The sequence below is a fragment of the Sinocyclocheilus grahami genome, unplaced genomic scaffold (genome assembly GCF_001515645.1).
Source record: "Sinocyclocheilus grahami isolate Dianchi unplaced genomic scaffold, SAMN03320097.WGS_v1.1 scaffold127.1, whole genome shotgun sequence".
Lineage (NCBI taxonomy): Eukaryota > Metazoa > Chordata > Actinopteri > Cypriniformes > Cyprinidae > Sinocyclocheilus > Sinocyclocheilus grahami.
The window spans coordinates 1,656,519-1,676,644 of record NW_015505306.1 but is presented as its reverse complement, the minus strand read 5'-3'; the positions used below and the strand labels follow the sequence as shown (position 1 = coordinate 1,676,644).

Sequence of the window (20,126 nt, the reverse complement as noted above, 5' to 3'; positions counted from 1 at the left end):
GTTTCTGTATTTGGCTGTGTTGTGAGAATTTGCAGTGGGTTTCTGTATTTGCAGCGCGTTTCTGTATTTGGCTGTGTTGTGAGAATTTGCAGTGGGTTTCTGTATTTGCAGCGCGTTTCTGTATTTGGCTGTGTTGTGAGAATTTGCAGCGGGTTTCTGTATTTGCAGCGCGTTTCTGTATTTGGCTGTGTTGTGAGAATTTGCAGCGGGTGTGTTGTCAAATTGATGAAGATGTTTTCTTAATTTGCATGTGTTTTTTTTTTTTCATTTGCAGTGCGCTGAGCTCTCTCGGCCATGTATGTGCACAGGCGAGTAGAGTTTCTTTAAAAAGTGACATCGCCAACTACTGGTCTGGCATATGTACAGCATTGTTAGTCGATTTTTAGAATTAATGTGAAGGGGGATCGTTTTGACAGAGTTGTCGTCTGTTTGGAAAACGTTTCAAAAACGCAAAGGAAAAGCTTTTCCGTTTTAGTACATATTTGTCATGTAAACGTACACCTGATTCTAGGTCTACGGCAACAGTTTTTGGTTTTGATAGGGTTCAGTAAGTGAGTCAGTCACCGATTAGATTCAGCGTTTTCAATTCAATTCACCAAAAAGAATTGGCGCGAGTAATTTCTCTGAGAACTGGACCCCATTGGTCAAGCATGTTAGTTATTCACTAAAAAGAACCGACAAACGATTCATTCGCTCGTTGCTGTACCTGTATTTTCTGTAGAACAACAGAATCTGAAGGGAAAAAAAGAAATTGTGTGTGTGTGTGTGTGTGTGTGGTTCCCGACCCAATTCAAAACCCAGACCAATGCAAATCGTGCAACTTTGATTGTACTGTGATCAAAATATCCCTATGAATTTTGTGATCTATAAAACTCTCCGTAATTGTCCATGTGAAGGTCTCCACGGAGGAAATCGTCGAAAATGTCTGTGGCATTTTAAGGACGTTCCTGTTCTCCAGGGTCCGAATAGTCATGCATCGCTTCTTCCCCATATCTTTGCATATGAAGGCCTTAAGTAGCACATTGGTTGAGTCAGGGGCGCTGTGCGGGGAGAAACTCAGATTAGACGAGAGGCTTCGTCCATTCAGCAGCGCGGACAGCAGCCAGCGCGCTCCGCTCCGCTCCCTCTGTGGGCGGTGTTTCAAGCGAGCGGATTCGGGAGGAACGTGGGAGCTGTCATTGCTGTAAAACACATTTGCGGGGACCAGAATCACCGTTGACAGAAATTACAAGCGCTGGGATTATGTTCATTTAATCGATTACTTCTTGATTGGTGCCTTCATAACATGCTGCTCCACAATCAAATGACATTTTCTTTAGATTCGCCAGATCTGAAGGGGATTTTTGGACAGACACGCTGATCATGAAGTGGGATATTTTACTCTTCTCTTGTGTTTTAGAGAAAAATACCGGATGCATCCATTGAACGGAGGTATTATCCGCTGGATTAACAAAGGACAGTATTTTTGATACTTACTCTCCGTGCATAAACACTGATTTATTGCCGTTTTCAGGAAACAAAGATGTTCTATTGAAGTCACAGGCGAAACATCGTGTCATTCGTTTAGCCCGGTGCCTCAATTGCAAAATGCTGTGGTGCTGATGAGAGACTGTTCCTCGATAACAGTTTTTTCACAACCCAGAATGAGAAACAAATAGCCTAGCTCTCCGCTTAAGCGATGGGAACACTGTGAGGTTTTCTACTGAACTTGAGAAGCATCAACAGCGACTGCAACAGTCTCGAGACCCCAGAAATCAGCACATAATAATGTTATGGGCTTCTGAAGTCGATTGGAGCATGGAGTCCGCACATCAGACAGGCTAGGAGGTTTTACGAGACACGCTAAGAACCCTGTTTTGACTCCCCATCCTGAAATGAGGCAAAATGTTGATGTGTGACAGAGGAGTCCAAATGCTCATCACCACAGTGGGCGCGTTCGCCGCGTTCAGCCTGATGACTATCGCTGTGGGAACGGACTACTGGCTGTACTCACGAGGAGTGTGCCGGGTCAAAAGTAATAACGAGAACGAGACGAGCAGGAAGAATGAGGAAGTCATGACCCATTCCGGACTGTGGAGAACCTGCTGTCTAGAAGGTAAGTAAGAGATTTCGTGTGCTTCTGGAAGTCCAAGGGGTCCAACTTATGTGCTTTCCTATCTATCTATCTATCTATCTATCTATCTATCTATCTATCTATCTCCGTCCGTCCGTCTGTCTTATCTATTTATCTAGATTCTAGTAGACTAGTTTTCCTTGTATACGCTTGTGTCCATTCTATCCTATCCAACTGATGATTAAACTGAGGATTATTTAATGTGACACATTGGAAGCACTAACCTCAGCAGCATGATGATTGCAGCTGTCATATAACCAATAGATCAGGGCTAAATTGTGTAATTACTCACTTGTCAGTTCAAAATAAGATGGGCAATCATATTGATTACCTTGTATTGCAGTTCAATGAAAGCACTCTATTCTACAAAGTATAAATGTCTCAGTATTGCAAGCTGTTGACATGGAACAGAATAGGCTACTTGGCCAATGCTGTTAGTGTCATTGCAATAATGTTACCAATAAAGATAACATAAATAAACCGGTCCCTTACATAAAGGAAAGAATCTAGAAGGATTACAATTATGAAAATATATATTTTTGGGGTGCATTGTATTCACTCATAAAGCTGTAATCAGCCCATCCGTTATGTCAGTCATGGTGCTCTGAACAGACTGTTGTCCCACCTCACACACAAAACAGATTTAAAAGGCTTTTTGAAGGGAAATCAAAGTCAATTCAAGCTAGCAGCCTACAGCCTTACATAAGTACAGTGAGCTCAACAAAACACCCTATGGAGTTTAAATCATACCCTGTTATTCAAATGTACATCGTATACCCCCAAAACATGATGATGACTTGTTCCTTTGGCTTATCGTCTTCCTCTGTTTTCCTCGTTTTCCTCCTTATCTTCCCTCTCTTTCCTTGCCTTTGTCCTCTGGATGGATTCATTCTAATTCCATGTAGTTTAGGTTATGGCAGCCCTGACACTGCTTGACTGGGAGTGAAATAATGTACTTCATAATGTCTTTTCAAACTTTGATTAATCTCCTGCCCCAGGGAACGCAGAGAGGTGACATGACTGCAGTGTGATGGGAAGATCCTCATCTTTAATTGAAAGGGATGGGCGCAATCCAATAGATGTGGCCATGGCAGATTACACAAATCCAGTGATTGACTTTTCAGTATTAATTTAATTGAAGTGTATGTCACTGTCACCCAGTGCACAGATACCCACAGCCATATTTGATCCACTTTAAATCTCAAAAAGATTCTCATGATTTATTTGCTTAATATCATTGAGAGATTGATCCATCTAAGTAGAAACATATCACTCTGAGTCATGGACAAAGCTTGTCCGTACATAAATCTTTGAGAAGGGTAGTAATGAGCCTTTCTGCTGGACAAGACTGCATGACCAGCCTCTCTGAATATAACCTTCAAGAGTGTGCTGCACTATAGCCAATCACTACCTTCTGCATGTTCCTTCATGCATGACGGCTTTGCTTTGCCTGTTGATCTTATTCAAAATCAACATGGAACCAGCATTGACCCTTTTTACTTTCTTAATGCACTTTTCTGGTCTTATTTCATAGAAAAAAATGTTGGCCTTTGAAATCTAGAATTAATATGTCATTACTTACTCTTTCCGGAAACAACATTCCTGTTGTGATGACATCACCTAGGCCACACAACCTATTTGATAATGTTAACCAACAGCCAAAAAGGTATTTAGACACATTTTAGCAAACTCTCATTCGGTCTGCCTCCATTCTGGAGTGAAATGCCTACTTATCACAATCCAATTAATTCTCAATTGATAAAATATTTTTTTTTCTCCTCATCAAATAGTCTTTCTTGATCAGAAATGTGTTGAATTATGAAGAAAAGAGGGTGACAAAAAACTATTCAGATTGACTTTAAAAATATTTTCCTTACATGTTGACTTATTGTTCTTGAGAGATTTGACCTGTTTGTGATTATTGGTCTTGTGTTTGAAGTGATAGCTCACCAAAAAATGAAAATTCTGTCATAATTGACTCACCCTCATGTCATTCTTTAGCTGAACACACACACACACACACACACACACAAATATATTTTGAAGTACGATTTTGTTTTTGTCCATATAATGAAAGTTTCTGTGCAGTCTTTTTTGGACCCCATTGATTTTCATTGACTAGAAGAAAATAAAAAAACTAATATTTTCAAAATATCTTCTTTTATGTTCCACAAAGAAAGACATACAGGTTTGGAATGACATGCATTTGAGTAAATGATGGAAGAACTTACATTTTTGGGTGAACTCTCACTTTTTATAGTTTAGATGCTTATTTTTTAATTTTAGGGTAAAGCATCAGAAGAGAGATATTTACACTGAGAAGACTGTACAGTTGTACAGGTGCATATTGTTGAATAGCCATGAATGAAACATTAGTGTTAGGGAGGAAGTGTAAGCGTGTGTTTTCAGTGGTCTATCCAGGTCACACTACCTTTGTCTTCAGCCTCCTTAGATGTCCAGCAGCCTGGTGTGTAAAACGCTCTGGGGGGAGTTCATCAAGTACAGCTCTGTGTGCCAATATGTAAATGGATGTGTGTCTGTGGGAGGCCTAAACAGCAGCACTGATCCAGACTTCCTGGAAAAACTGTGAACTGAAGTGCAACCTGGATTTGATCGGCCATAAGGATCACTTAAGATCATGATTCTTACTGCATAATTACAGTTTAAATTCCAAAGGCTGATGGTACAGTCATATGTTTAAAGCAAACATCATATCAGACCATTAGAAGTCATATGAATGCTATGAATCAGCATGAGAATGTGATTCACTTCTCCAATTTTTTCATTGAAACAGTTACCAAAAGGCATGACTTTATTAGCCCTGTTCTTTTAGAGATTATTCTATATCATGCAATATTGTTTTTTATGTATGGGGTTACAAAGACCCCATGATACACTACTGTTCAAAAGCTTAAGGGTCAGTAAGATTTGTTTTTACTTTTACTTTTTCAGAAAGGCATTGACGTAGGGCTGGACGATATGGCCAAAATTGATATCACGATATATTTCTTAATTTCGGTCGATACGATATAATTCCGATATCGATATGAACACTATTTATCTGAAATATAAATCTTTTGTAACATTATAAATGCCTTTATCATCACTTTTGATCAATTTTAAGCATCCTTGCTAAATAAAAGTATTAATTTCTATAATTTCTTTCCCAAAAAATTAATAAAAATGATACTTAATGGAATAGTGTATAATGTTACAAAAGCTTTTTATTTCAGATAAATGCTGATCCTTGGATCTTTCTATTCATCAAAGAATCCTGAAAAAAAAATTTGTCATATCACCGTTATTGAAAAAAATTATATCGCGATACATATTGATATCGAATTATTGTCCAGCCCTACATTGACGGTAAAGTGACAGTAAAGACAATTATAATGTTACAAAAAAAGATTTATATTTCAAATAAATATTGTTCTTTTGAACTTTTTATTGATCTAAGCCTAAAAAATAGAAAATATAATGGTTTTCACAAAAATACAAATAAAATTGATAATAATAAGAAATGTTTCTTGAGCATCAAATCAGCAAATTAGAATGATTTCTGACGAATCATGTGACATTGAAGACTGGAGTACTGATCCTGAAAATTCAGCTTTGACATCACAGGACAAAATTATATTTTAAAATGCATTAAAATAGAAAAGAGTTGTTTTAAATTGTAATAATATTTCTTAATATTACTGCCTTTGTAAGCATAAGGGATGTCTTTTCAAAAATCTTACTGGTAGTGTCTAAAATTAATAATAGTAATTTCAAAATGAACCTTTCAGAATAATTTTTATATGCTCTTCTAACCTAATCAAAACACAGTCAGCAGATCATTTTAAAGCTTTAACCATCTGTTTTATCATAAAGTAGACATGCACTTTTAGATTTGTGACTATTATTAATTCTAGTAATTCTAATAAATAAATATATATCAAAACAAAACCAAGTTTATTTGTACAATTTCAGAGAATTGAGCATATGAAAATCCATTGCATTTAATCTTGTTTTATATCTTGGGTCTTTGAGACCCAAACAGAAATGATGTAACATTTTTCAGAGGAGAATTTTTGAAGCATATATCAAAATTGTGTTTATAATTAATTCTCAGATGATTAGGAAAAGTCAAGAAGTATCAGCCTGATGATTTAATATTAAGTATAATTTTCAAGCAAATAAATTATGTCCTTATGGCCTAACAGAACATGAGGGTTAAATATATAGCATGTTACATCACATGTCATCATAGGGAGACGCATTAGCGGTTATGTACGTAATAATAAGGGGAACGCTCCGGTGGAATTTAACACGGGTTTATATGCTGAATGGAGGTGTAAGATTAATGCAGTATGTCCTCAAGTGCAGGTGGATCTCAGGGGAACGTTTTGGCCGTGCTCAGGATAAATGATGACCTGGGAACTGAGGTAAGAAGGGGGAGAGAGAGGCAAAGCAGGGAGTGATGAAGAGGGACTCTTCCTTCTAAGTGTGCACCCAAGCAAAGCCTGTCTCATACACTCTCATCACGCACACACATCTCCTTGGAAACCAGCCGCTCCGCCTGCGAGATAGGCCCACTGCTCTTTCTCCATACCTTCCCCCATCCTCAACCCTGCTTTCCGTCCTCCTCCTCCCCTTGTTCATGAAAGCTTTGGAGACACAGAAACATGAAATGCTGCCCGGCCATCACACGGCTACTCAAACATGTGTCAAACATGCATGTAGAGATGCACACGCGTGAGTGCACATATTCTGAAATGGACAATGAGATTGGTTCGTTGGGATGTGAACATACTACCTCATAACCACTTACACTGCCACTCGGGACACTTCGCAGGAATGCGGCCCGTGTTTTTGCCTTTTTAATGTGCACTAAAGGTGCGAGTGAGGACTGTTAGACTGGGAACAAATGGTTGGGCTAATACACACAGCTATAGTGGACTTAAAGGGTTAGTTCACCCAAAAATTAAAATTAGCCCACAAATTACTCACCCTCAAGTCATCCTAGGTGTATATGACTTTCTTCTTTTAGACGAATCCCGTCGGAGTTATATTAAAAATTGTCTTTGATCTTTCATGCTGTTTAATGCCACTCAGCGGGTGTTGCATGCATCAGTCCAAAAGAAGTTCAATAAAAAGCGCCCATCCATAAAAAAAATGTCTCACACGGCTCCGGGCAGATGACGTATGAGTTCAGCATTGTGCATGTGCCGGTGAGTCTCGTGAAAAAAACAACGTTTGTTAACAGGACCAAAGAAAGCAAAGTTTCCTTACTTTAGCAAAGGAAAACCAGTCTCCTCTTGGCTTATATCGAAATCCTCTGACATTCTTCTTTACAAATCCTCGTTTTGTACTTCTATTAAGTGACCGTTGTTTTGTTTTGATCTCTCCCCTGCGCTTCCGCGTTCATCACTTCTGAGCGGCGCATGCGCAAAGCTGACCTCATACGTCATCCGCCCGGAACTGCTTCTGTGTACAACTGTTGGCGCAGGCTACATTAAAGTGATTATTACGTTTTGAATATGGATATTTTTCTTACAAAAATGCATCGATTCGCTACAGGAAGCCTTTGTACAACCCCCAGAGCCGTGTGAGACACTTTTTTTTAATGGATGGGGATTTTTATTTAACTTCTTTTGGACTGATGCATGCAACACCCGCTGAGTGCCATAAAACAGCTTGAAAGATCAAAGACCATTTTTAATATAACTCCGACTGGATTTGTCTGAAAGAAGAAAGTCATATACACCTAGGATGACTTGAGGGTGAGTCATTTGTGGGCTAATTTTCATTTTTGGGTGAACTAACCCTTTAATTTTTTATGGCAGTGGTAATGGAAGAAACATTTTGCAGTACATTGTTGAAATACACTTTTTATCTATACGCTAGCAGAATTTATTTATTTATTTATTTTTTTGGTGGCAATTTGAATGAGCAGAAAAAATTAATAATGAATACTTCTTTGTGTTAAAGCCCAGTCAGTATAATAGTCAGACATGCTTTCACCATTTTCATTTAGTGCCGCTGACATGAGCTCCTACACTTCTTTGTGTAAAGAATTATGGGGGAATATGAAGAGACTTCCTGATTTTAAATGATGACAAGTAAGCAGCCTATTATTTCTGGTGAAGTATATAAAAGTGATAATGTACTCTGCCCTGAGCAGGGGTTTATTTTCTGTGATAATGACTAACTGACTGTACATTATGCAGCTTATAACACACTATCCCCCAAATAAATCAATATGTGGGCATTAAATATAGCTGAAGTAATTTGAACATTTAACTTGTGCTTTAATTCATTACAATATACAAAACAATCAGCCTGTAAATAAGACAATGTTAATTAAAGTATATACAGTCTTGCCATGGACAATGGCAAATATTAAGAAATATGCGATCAGAATTGTATATTCCAGAGAGCACTGGGTCTCATTCACTAGTAATTATGTGAATCATTTGTAACTTCTCACAGAAAATTTCTGTCTAATTCACAACACATGCATAAGCACATGAATTTGTTAGAACTTTATTGTAATGTTAATTCTAAATTAAGTGAGTAATTTGCATTAAACAAGTTTTTGTTGCTTACTATTTTTGTGGAAATTGAGATATACTACCATTCAAAAGTTTAGGGTAAGTGAGATAAAAAAATATTTTTTAAATAAAATAACTTTTATTTAGCAAGGATGCATTAAACTGATAAAAGTGACAGTAAAACATTTGTATATATTTATTTTTTAAATAAATAAATGCTTTTCTTTTGAACTTTTTATTCATCAAAGAAACATGAAACAAAGTGTCATGGTTTCCACAAAAATATTAAACAGCAAAATATTTTCAACATTAATAATAATAAGAACCTTTATTAATAATTGTGTAGCAAATCAGCATATTAGAATAATTTCTGAAGGATCATGTGACACTGAAGACTGGAGAAATGATACTGAAAATTCAGCTTAAGAAATCAACAGAAATATATCACATTTAACAAAATATTAAAATAGAAAACCGAATTGGAACAATATTTCACAATATTATGGTTTTTACTATATTTTTGATCAAATAAATTCATTTGTGAGCATTAGAGATTTCTTTCAAAAACATTTTTTAAAAAAATCTTAAATTATACCAGTAGTGCATGTGATTTGGGCATACATGTGGTTTCAGTTGTTCCTACTTTTTTTTGGTGAATTTAGAATCAATTTCAGTGCGAAAGTTATTGATGAATCATGATTTGTTTGTCAAAATGTTCATATTATGCACGGTTAGTGAATAGACCCATTGTCTATTGCAGAGTATTGTCTAGTATGTGTATTTGATGGGAAACTCAGGGACCTTTTTAGTCCCACATTCTGTTTTGAAGTGTAAGGCGTTGCTAAAAGTACAGCGTACCCACCATGCAATGTGGCAAACTGCAAAAGAGCACAATTTTTGCAGATTGTATAGGCTGGGCTTCTGAAACCATACAACATTTAGCAAACCGATGTATTAATATCTAATGCCATGCAAAATCAATACAATATTGATGCTAGTTTATCCCTCCGTGACAGTGTGTTGATTTGATGTGGTGGGTACATAGCGTCCTGTGAAGCCGGCAGGAGAATGTGGACCATAGTGAGTCACTGCTGTTCCAGGCTCCTGCGTGTGATGCTGCCTCTGCCCCTGGCTGCGATGACCTTTGTGAGGCAAATTACTCTTGATAGATCCTCTAACAGCATTGGTTAAGCTTGCTAAAATAGCTCCCCATGTCTCCTCCCCATCTCAGAGGCTCGGCGACCAGAGATAACACAGCCGACCGATATTCCTGTGGGCCGGGCTGGAGGAAGTAAGGTTGCGTCAGATTTTATGAGAATGTGTTTGGGGTTAACTTTAATAACTTGTTTAAATGACTCTTTCAAAGCTGCCTTGCACAAGCAATCACACATTAGTCTCAAAGGTAACACATCACTGATCAAAGACTGGTGACCCATAACTGGGTTTTCAACAAGGAGCAAGGATTATATATTTCAAATGCTGTTATTTGAAAGACATTCACTAAGGAACGCAATATAATTTTATGAATGTCATCGGGCCCTCTGCTGACCCAAAACCCTCTCTTTTGGACGCATGCCTGCTCTACACAGTACATAAACACACACACATATTCACACAAACCTGCCAGAGATACTAAGTGGCTTACATTAGCTTGAGATGGAAGTGCCAGGGCTTGGATGGATTTCATATTGGTTACTGTGGAATAAAGTAAGAGACTATATTATATTGACGAGAGGGACAGGGTGTCAAGAGAAAGCAGGCCTGAAAAATCTGTTTGTGCAAACACTTTTCAATGAATGTTGATTTAGGTGATAACAGGGCTTCTGAGAATGTGTTGCTGGCAATCCGTCTTTGTGTGTGTGTGGTCCATTTGCTCTGCCGCTAGTATTGTCACTTTGTTGTCACTCACAAAGGAGACTGTCATAAAGGCAAAGTGTTTGAATGCATTAATCAATATTTTTCACAATTTTTGCACTGTTTGATAGACATTAATAAGATAATTATTAATTGTTCATAAGATATTGTTATTAGACTTCACACACCACATCTCATTATTGCAAGTTTGCTTGTTAACTGTGCTCTAAGTATATAAAAACTTTTGAAAAGTAGAGGAATGCATGATATATGGGTTACATATAAATTATCAGCTGATATTAGTGACTTTTAAAGTCATTAGTATCAGACAATTTTTAGGTATTTATTATTGTATTATTTTACATTGCTGGCTTATTTCCCCAATTTTTACATTTTGATTACCTTTGGCATCATCAAACGCTCACTTAAAGTTTAAAATCTTTAAAAACACTAATAATTTAGTACTGTTAAATGTAATCTTTAGCAAAAATTAATGAATATAAATTTTCATACTATACATTGTTGTGATGTTTAAATTCACTTTTTTTTGCTTTATTTATTTTTAATTTATTTAGGCATAGTATATAATTTTAACGTTGACCGTTGATTATGAGCCATGGAAATAATTATTGGCTTATCACATTATTATTGCTGAGAAATTTAATATTAGTTACTTCCTGTTTTTCACACAAAAATATTTTGAAATATGTTTATTTCATAGTTGTAAATATGTAATATTTATTTATTTGATGGATTTCATATTTTTAAATTCTAAATGTATGTAGGCTAATGGATGGTCTTATTGTGCAAGATTCATCCGTGAATGTTTACGTTTTTATATTTATATAATTTTTTGAAAAATGGGGGTTAATACTTTCAAGTGAACGCTGGAAATACATTATTTAGGTAGCACTTTACAATAATTAACTAACATTAACTAATCGAACCTTATTGTAAAGTGTTACAATTATTTGTTATTAAAGCATATATATGTTCACAAAACACTGTTAAATTAAACAGAAAAGCAAGCAGGTGTGCATGATTTGGCGTGGCAGCCAATACAAATAATAACCGTTTCCTTACCTAAATCCTGCGTTTGGACCAGGCTCGGTTGTAGAATCACATCTGTGCTTCTGAAATTATTATCTTTTTCTATATAGTGTAGTAGTTCGCTTTCTCTGTGTCTTACGTGGCCGCTTGTCAAGCATGAAAAACACAAGTTTTATTTAAATTCTGAATATATTATCGTATGCAGCATACAAAGAGTGCTCCCTTTAAATTTATTAAAAACTGTCACTCATTCATCACGATCTCACAAAGTTCCAAAAAACAACAACAACAACAATGAACGTGACTACACGATGAAACTTTTTTAATGTCTTTGTTAGAAAGACCAACGAGCATGATCGAACTCCGCACTGGACAAAAAGCGGTGACTGGAGTGGTGAGTGCGTGGATTCCAACCTAAACACCTCTGATTGGCCATTGCGTTTTAGAAATCAACAAGCATGTCTGTGATTGGCTACATTGCTCACCTCTGCGAAAATGCATTGTAAAATAATTTGATGCTTTCCAAAGCAGAAGGGCAGATACACTGAATTGTTTGCTAAATCTATTTCGTTATGCTATTATTACGAAGAAAACAGATCCTAGACCAGGAGTTATGTGCAGCTTTTCCATCTAAAAGCAATCAGATGCAACAGCAGGCAGTTGTATGAGTAAGACTAGGTGCTAAACTCAAGTTCGACTGTCCCCCTCGGTCCGAAGGGGGGGCACAGGGATGTCCCCTCTGGCGCCTGGGCCTGTATATATATATATAATCAAAATTTTTATTATTTTTATTTAGTGGGTTATAACTTGATCTTCCAGACTTCTCTCTAATTACGTTTCTTACAGTCAATTGCAAGCCCACATTCAGTTCTGCCTCCATCCAATCAACAGCCGAAGGATAGAACCAAGTCCCGTTTTTTTTTTGGTCATTTGTTTCACTTTGATGTATGACAAAATAACTAAGAAAAATGTGTCACTACTTCTGTTTCATCAAAACTTTACAACTAGGTCTGGGCAGTGTTGGGCAAGTTACTCAGAAAATGTAATCAAATTACTGATTACTCCTTTTAAAAGTAATCACGTTACTGTTCTGATTACTTTATTTCAAAAGTAATTAGTAATTAGTTACATTACTAGTTACGTTCACTTTATTCTCCAAGAAATTTATGAAATCCCAGCATACACGCTCCCGATAAATATTTGTTATTAAAGCATCAACATTCACAGAACACTGTTATTTTTAACTAAAGCAAGCGGCTACTGTGTGCATGGTTTGGGATGGCAGAATGCCAGCAAAGAGCGCTGCATTTATAATCTCCAAAAGACATCTCAGTTCATCGCAATCTGACAAATCTTACTGTTAAATGTAATCTTTAGCAAAAATTAATGAATATAAATTTTCATACTATACATTGTTGTGATGTTTAAATTCACTTTTTTTTGCTTTATTTATTTTTAATTTATTTAGGCATAGTATATAATTTTAACGTTGACCGTTGATTATGAGCCATGGAAATAATTATTGGCTTATCACATTATTATTGCTGAGAAATTTAATATTAGTTACTTCCTGTTTTTCACACAAAAATATTTTGAAATATGTTTATTTCATAGTTGTAAATATGTAATATTTATTTATTTGATGGATTTCATATTTTTAAATTCTAAATGTATGTAGGCTAATGGATGGTCTTATTGTGCAAGATTCATCCGTGAATGTTTACGTTTTTATATTTATATAATTTTTTGAAAAATGGGGGTTAATACTTTCAAGTGAACGCTGGAAATACATTATTTAGGTAGCACTTTACAATAATTAACTAACATTAACTAATCGAACCTTATTGTAAAGTGTTACAATTATTTGTTATTAAAGCATATATATGTTCACAAAACACTGTTAAATTAAACAGAAAAGCAAGCAGGTGTGCATGATTTGGCGTGGCAGCCAATACAAATAATAACCGTTTCCTTACCTAAATCCTGCGTTTGGACCAGGCTCGGTTGTAGAATCACATCTGTGCTTCTGAAATTATTATCTTTTTCTATATAGTGTAGTAGTTCGCTTTCTCTGTGTCTTACGTGGCCGCTTGTCAAGCATGAAAAACACAAGTTTTATTTAAATTCTGAATATATTATCGTATGCAGCATACAAAGAGTGCTCCCTTTAAATTTATTAAAAACTGTCACTCATTCATCACGATCTCACAAAGTTCCAAAAAACAACAACAACAACAATGAACGTGACTACACGATGAAACTTTTTTAATGTCTTTGTTAGAAAGACCAACGAGCATGATCGAACTCCGCACTGGACAAAAAGCGGTGACTGGAGTGGTGAGTGCGTGGATTCCAACCTAAACACCTCTGATTGGCCATTGCGTTTTAGAAATCAACAAGCATGTCTGTGATTGGCTACATTGCTCACCTCTGCGAAAATGCATTGTAAAATAATTTGATGCTTTCCAAAGCAGAAGGGCAGATACACTGAATTGTTTGCTAAATCTATTTCGTTATGCTATTATTACGAAGAAAACAGATCCTAGACCAGGAGTTATGTGCAGCTTTTCCATCTAAAAGCAATCAGATGCAACAGCAGGCAGTTGTATGAGTAAGACTAGGTGCTAAACTCAAGTTCGACTGTCCCCCTCGGTCCGAAGGGGGGGCACAGGGATGTCCCCTCTGGCGCCTGGGCCTGTATATATATATATAATCAAAATTTTTATTATTTTTATTTAGTGGGTTATAACTTGATCTTCCAGACTTCTCTCTAATTACGTTTCTTACAGTCAATTGCAAGCCCACATTCAGTTCTGCCTCCATCCAATCAACAGCCGAAGGATAGAACCAAGTCCCGTTTTTTTTTTGGTCATTTGTTTCACTTTGATGTATGACAAAATAACTAAGAAAAATGTGTCACTACTTCTGTTTCATCAAAACTTTACAACTAGGTCTGGGCAGTGTTGGGCAAGTTACTCAGAAAATGTAATCAAATTACTGATTACTCCTTTTAAAAGTAATCACGTTACTGTTCTGATTACTTTATTTCAAAAGTAATTAGTAATTAGTTACATTACTAGTTACGTTCACTTTATTCTCCAAGAAATTTATGAAATCCCAGCATACACGCTCCCGATAAATATTTGTTATTAAAGCATCAACATTCACAGAACACTGTTATTTTTAACTAAAGCAAGCGGCTACTGTGTGCATGGTTTGGCATGGCAGGATGCCAGCAAAGAGCGCTGCATTTATAATCTCCAAAAGACATCTCAGTTCATTGCAATCTGACAAATCTCTGTTATGACAAAAGAAATATATGCATAATGAATCTTTCATAATGTCTACAATTCGTGAGTTATAATGAGAGGATTCGTGAGCAAGCAAATTTCAGCACTGCATTGCTTAACGCAGCGAACACATGTTATAGCCTAAATAGAAACTCTGAGTCCCGTGAATCATTTTATTCTCCCGCATCCCGCACACAGTCGCTGTGATTTTGCCAAGTAAGATATGTTTCTGGATCAACATCTTTTGTTGATCCTGGATCAACATTACTGTCCAACAATATAAACTAAACCCAATCCCTACCCCTAAACCTAACCCTACCCATAATTTATTCCTAAAATCAGTGTGAAATGATAGCTGATTACCAAGGGTGTAGAAGCACCTAACCCTGATCGTAAGCCTAAAACAAATATTTCCTGAAAAGTTATCCCTCAATTCTGATTGGTTAATTGGAATGTTGTTCCAGGATCAACAAGGATGTTGATCCAGGAACATGTTGACTTGGTGAAATCACGGTCACCTCCCGCACACACACGAGTGTCTACCCACTCGCACCAGCACTCGCCCATCTTGTCCCGCGCCGCACTCTGTTGCGTCGGGTCTCGCGGGAGCAGGTCTCTAATCCACTGGCACTTGACTCGACAGTGCTTGAGCTACATCCTTTTTACAATCTCTAGATTATAAAACACTGCATTATGTCAGCAATGTAATGCGGCAGTAATGTATAGAGACCTCGGCTTGTAACTATACTCTAATTACTATTTTGAAAATTATAACGCGTTAAATTACTACGTTACTAAAATAGTAATGAAATTAGTAATGCGTTACTGCCCAACACTGGGTCTGGGACAAGAGTTGAACAATACAATCTACATAAAAGGCACTTGTGAAAAGTTTCATGATAGTCTTTATGTGACCTTCATATAAAAGAAAAAGACAGTTAAAGTTATGTTTCTACTTTCAACCCCTGGGGTGTACTGAGTGTTGAAGAAACACTTATATGCAAGTGTGCATGCATGCCCACACAATTGTTACAATACTGAGCTTTATCTGACACTAACAACAATATAGTCCACCAGTCCCAAGGTCTTTTGCGGTGTCAAACACAGACTTTCACACTCCTTGGGCAAACATTGATTGTGCTGGCCTCTAGGGGGTTTCTCTTAATGTACTTAGAGCGCAATAGTATCGCTATAGCTCTTCAAAGTAGCACCCACACCAGCCTGTTCGTACAAGTCACCGCAAGAATTATTGTGGCTTTGGCAATGAGAAAGTGTCTTCAATATCTGCAGCATGTTCACCTGCAGGGTTTCATAAGCTCACCGCCGAACAATAGTTATGGCTGTGTCCCTGTTTTTATGAGCTATCTGTCTTGTGTTTCTGCGATCTCCTGGTGTATTGTGATTAGGAAGCCTGCTGAAAAAGCCGTGAAAAAGCTGTGTTCCTCCCCTGTGTTATTAAGTGCCGTTATCTCCCTTAAGCCCTGGTTGTTTACTCACTTGCATTCACTCATGTGGAACAGTTTTTGGCACATTTCATGTAGATGTCCAGCACTATTCCAGAGCTCTTGTATGATAATTATTATATTAGGGATAGTTGGAAAGCAAAGGGATCAGGGAGGGATAGAACTGAATTTTGATGTGTATGTGTTGACTTCACCTCTGCGTGAATACGGGCAGCGCTGCTAGAGTGTTAACAAGCCAAATAAGTCTATTAAACTCGATGTTGGCCCGCGCCTGAGAAGACCTCTCTGTGGAGATTGGGCTGGCAGGAACCTTTGGCTGGCTTGCGCAGGCAGCTTCCGCCTTTTCATGGAAAACTAAATCAAGCATGTTGGCTCTGAAGAATAGCCATGACATGAAGGCCATTCGATGTGTGTCAGAAAAAAAGTGCTTTCACAGCAATCACAGCGTCAGCATTGGCTGCTGTTGGACTCACATGTATGTACCAGTTGGCTTTGAGTCCCTCCCATACGTAGCATAACACTCCACATCCTTCGGATCAGGCTCCGATGGTGTCAGGCAAATGTTTATCGGCCAAACATACGGCCTTTTAGGATTAGCCTCCACACAAAATGTGTTCACTTTCATGGTTCTGCTGTCATGTGTTGTGCAGTAAGCCCAAATATTCATGAGCTCTGTCTTTGGCAACCAAAAGACAAGATGGTCTCATTGAATTACAAATAGGGAGTGCAGCCCACTTTAGATGAATACTGTCATTCCTCTGTCAAAGAACTTTGGCCTTGCTGGGGTGAGTTAGCAGTTTGCAACCCAACAAACTGGTGAATTTCAGGCCAGGTTTGGGTCAGTTTTTCATGTATAACTGGTTTTTGTAATTGTTTAAGGAATATTTAAAAGGATAAGTTTCACAGTTATGGACTTCTTTTGTTGCGTTTTCATTTAGTTTTTGTCTTCATGCCCATTTTGACTTTGACCTAGTTTCTGTCTCTCTTTTGATTAGTTCATTCAGTTCTCCTGTGTTCGTTAATCATCTCATTAGTTCCCTCGTTTAGTATCTGTATAAGTTCTCCCTGTTCTGTTCAGTCCTTGGCCAGTTATTAGTTGTGTATGCTGCTTGTGTTACCCTGTGTTTTGCATAAATCTTCATAATCTTGGATTACTATTAAATGTTATTTGGATTACCTTCGACTTTGTGCGCCTCCCTTCACAAGAGTATGACAATAAGTGACAAAAAAAAATATATGACATCGTTTTTACTCACCCTCATGTCCTTACAAACATATAAGACTTAGTCTATTATTTAAAATACAGTTGAAACATCCAAATGAAACTTCAAAATGCCATTTTTGTGTACTGAATAGAAAGGAAAGTCATACAGGTTTGGAACGACATGAAGGTGAATAAATGATGACCTTCTTATCTAAACAATTTTATATTTTTTGGGAAGCACTGTCACTTAAAACTGATAATTCTGGCATGTAAATGACGATGTCTTTCCAAATATGTATGACTATTTTTTTCCTGGTGTATGAAAGTAAATATATTGACATATGCACCACCGTTCAAAAGTCTGGGGTCACAGTTATTTTATTTTATTTTATTTGCATGAACAAATTAATACTTTTATTCCGTAAATATCAATGTGAATACTAGTGACAGTAATTTATAATGTTAATAAATGTAATAACTGCTGTTCTTTTGAACTTTCTGTTAATAATAAAATCCTGGAAAAAAATGTATGTAAGCAGTTCACAGTTTTCAACATTTCAACAGTAGCCTAATTATAAATGTTTGTTGAGCTTAAAATCAGCATATTAGAATGATTTATGAAGGATTGTGTGACACTGAAGACTGGAGTAATGCCTGCTGAAAATTCGGTTTTGACATCACAAGAATAAATTACATTTTAAATATATATTGAAATTGAAAACAGGGATTTTATATTTTGATCAAATAAATGCACCCTTGATGAGCCTTAGAGACTTATATATATAATATAAATTTTATATATATATATATATATATATATATATATATATATATATATCAAAGATACAAACAATATGATAAAATTTGATTTTTGTCTTGGAAATTGCATTGCTAATCCACTTCCGAGGGGGCACTCTGTTTGAATGGGCATGACACTACTGGAAGGAAAAGAAGGGATATTTTCCTGGAGTGAACCCCTCAGGATTGCTTACATGATTCAGCCCCTAAGAGGTATTCAAGAGCCCCTGCGGTTCTTGAGGAAGTGGCTGCCTGTATCAGCTACTGCACAACCCCTCTACCCGTCTTTTGAAGTGTGCTGTCGTTTGAAAAGACTCCATTTAATGGAAAAGACCAAAGCAGAAGTAACGGACTTAAACAAACAAGAATAGTTATTGGGACCTTCTGAGATAACAGTAATAAGCAGCTAACGGCTTCTGAGTGTGTGCGGGCGAGCGGGAGAGAGGAGGGGGCATGTGACGCCACAAGTGGAAGAAGATTGCCTCTTGTACAATTTGAAGTCTTTCAGCGCCATCCTAGTTGTCTTGGACAGGCCACATTGCACATTTATTACCCCATTCTCCAGAAACATGATTTAACATGGATGCTCCATGTCTCCGCTTATCACAGAGCTCGAATAAAGCGTTCCTTGCCTTGTTATGTTTAGTTGAATTAGCGGGCTGGTAAGTGAGCCTCTCGTGTTGGTAAGAATATTATTGTGCAAAGATATTGTGCCCTGTGGAGGATCATTAAAACCATGCCTAATAAATGTGGATGACTCACCGTGTCAAAACCATTAGGCCAATCAATCTCTCTGCAAGCTGGGCCTTAATTTTCAGACTCTACCTGCAAAATTAAACACACATAGGTCATTAAAAGCAGCAGAAATGTGCAGTATTTCCACTGGAGCAGTGATTACTGTAACACTCTGACTGGCACAAGCCATTGGTAGCTCAATTTCATTGTGTGCTACAGAAATGTGCTTTAAGCTCTTTTCCAAAATCTAGTGAGCTGTCTTGCTTTTTACAGCCTACAAAGATAGCTGCCTTTGAAGATAGCATCCTAAACAAAATGTGAAGCGACTTATTTGGAACACTCTTAGGAATCAACTCAGCATGACGCAAAAATAGAACTATTCATAGGGCTGGGTAAAAATAATCAGGATTTTCATTTAAATGATCTCCAATTGAACCAATTTTCACTGGTCGTGTCAAAAAAGAATTTCACTGCTGAATCAATGCCACTGATGAATCTTCAGCATCACAGCAAATTAATTTGATGAATTTGTGAATTTAATTTTGGTAGTGTGTACTGAAAGGGATGCAGTAAAAAAAAAAGTAGCTGTGTCCAGTAGGTCTGGTCCATACGATATGGTTTGAAACTTAATTTGTGACTGTTAAATAACAATTTCTGCATTTACATTTTTGTTTATTTGACATAATATTTACAAAATTTGAGATGAATAATTTGACAAAAAATATTTTATGCAAGCTTCCAGTGTCAGAAACGAGACCGGAGTCCAACAGCAGGTGAAAACAAAATCCAAGTTTATTGAAACTGTGATAACAAAAAGGTAAATAAGTCAGCCGGATAGCAAAACCCCAGCAAAAAGTCAGTTCTGATCAGCGTGGAGGTTAGACCAGCTGCGGTCGAGCCCGCGGGGAAGAGAGGGGGCGAACTGGCAATAGAATGCCACCGCTGAATTCCAGGCGTCGTCTCGAGCATGGGCAGAGAGGAATAGGACGAAACTGCCGTGGAGAGACAGGCCTATGAGTAGCGAGAGCCAAGGACGGGAGCCGACCAGAGTTCTAGAGAGGCAGGGGGGTGGAAAGAGGAGGG

At 37.2% G+C, this 20,126-nt stretch overlaps 1 protein-coding gene across 1 annotated transcript in view; it reads left to right on the top strand.

Moving 5' to 3' along the window:
- The first annotated feature begins 1,131 nt into the window (after positions 1–1,131).
- The window catches only part of cacng3b (calcium channel, voltage-dependent, gamma subunit 3b), a 44,837-nt gene continuing 25,842 nt past the window's right edge, over positions 1,132–20,126 (top strand). The window contains exon 1 of the mRNA XM_016279133.1: positions 1,132–2,095. Within this exon, the coding sequence (XP_016134619.1) occupies positions 1,885–2,095 (211 nt within the window). The 5' untranslated portion in view covers positions 1,132–1,884. The remainder of the gene's footprint in view (positions 2,096–20,126) is intronic.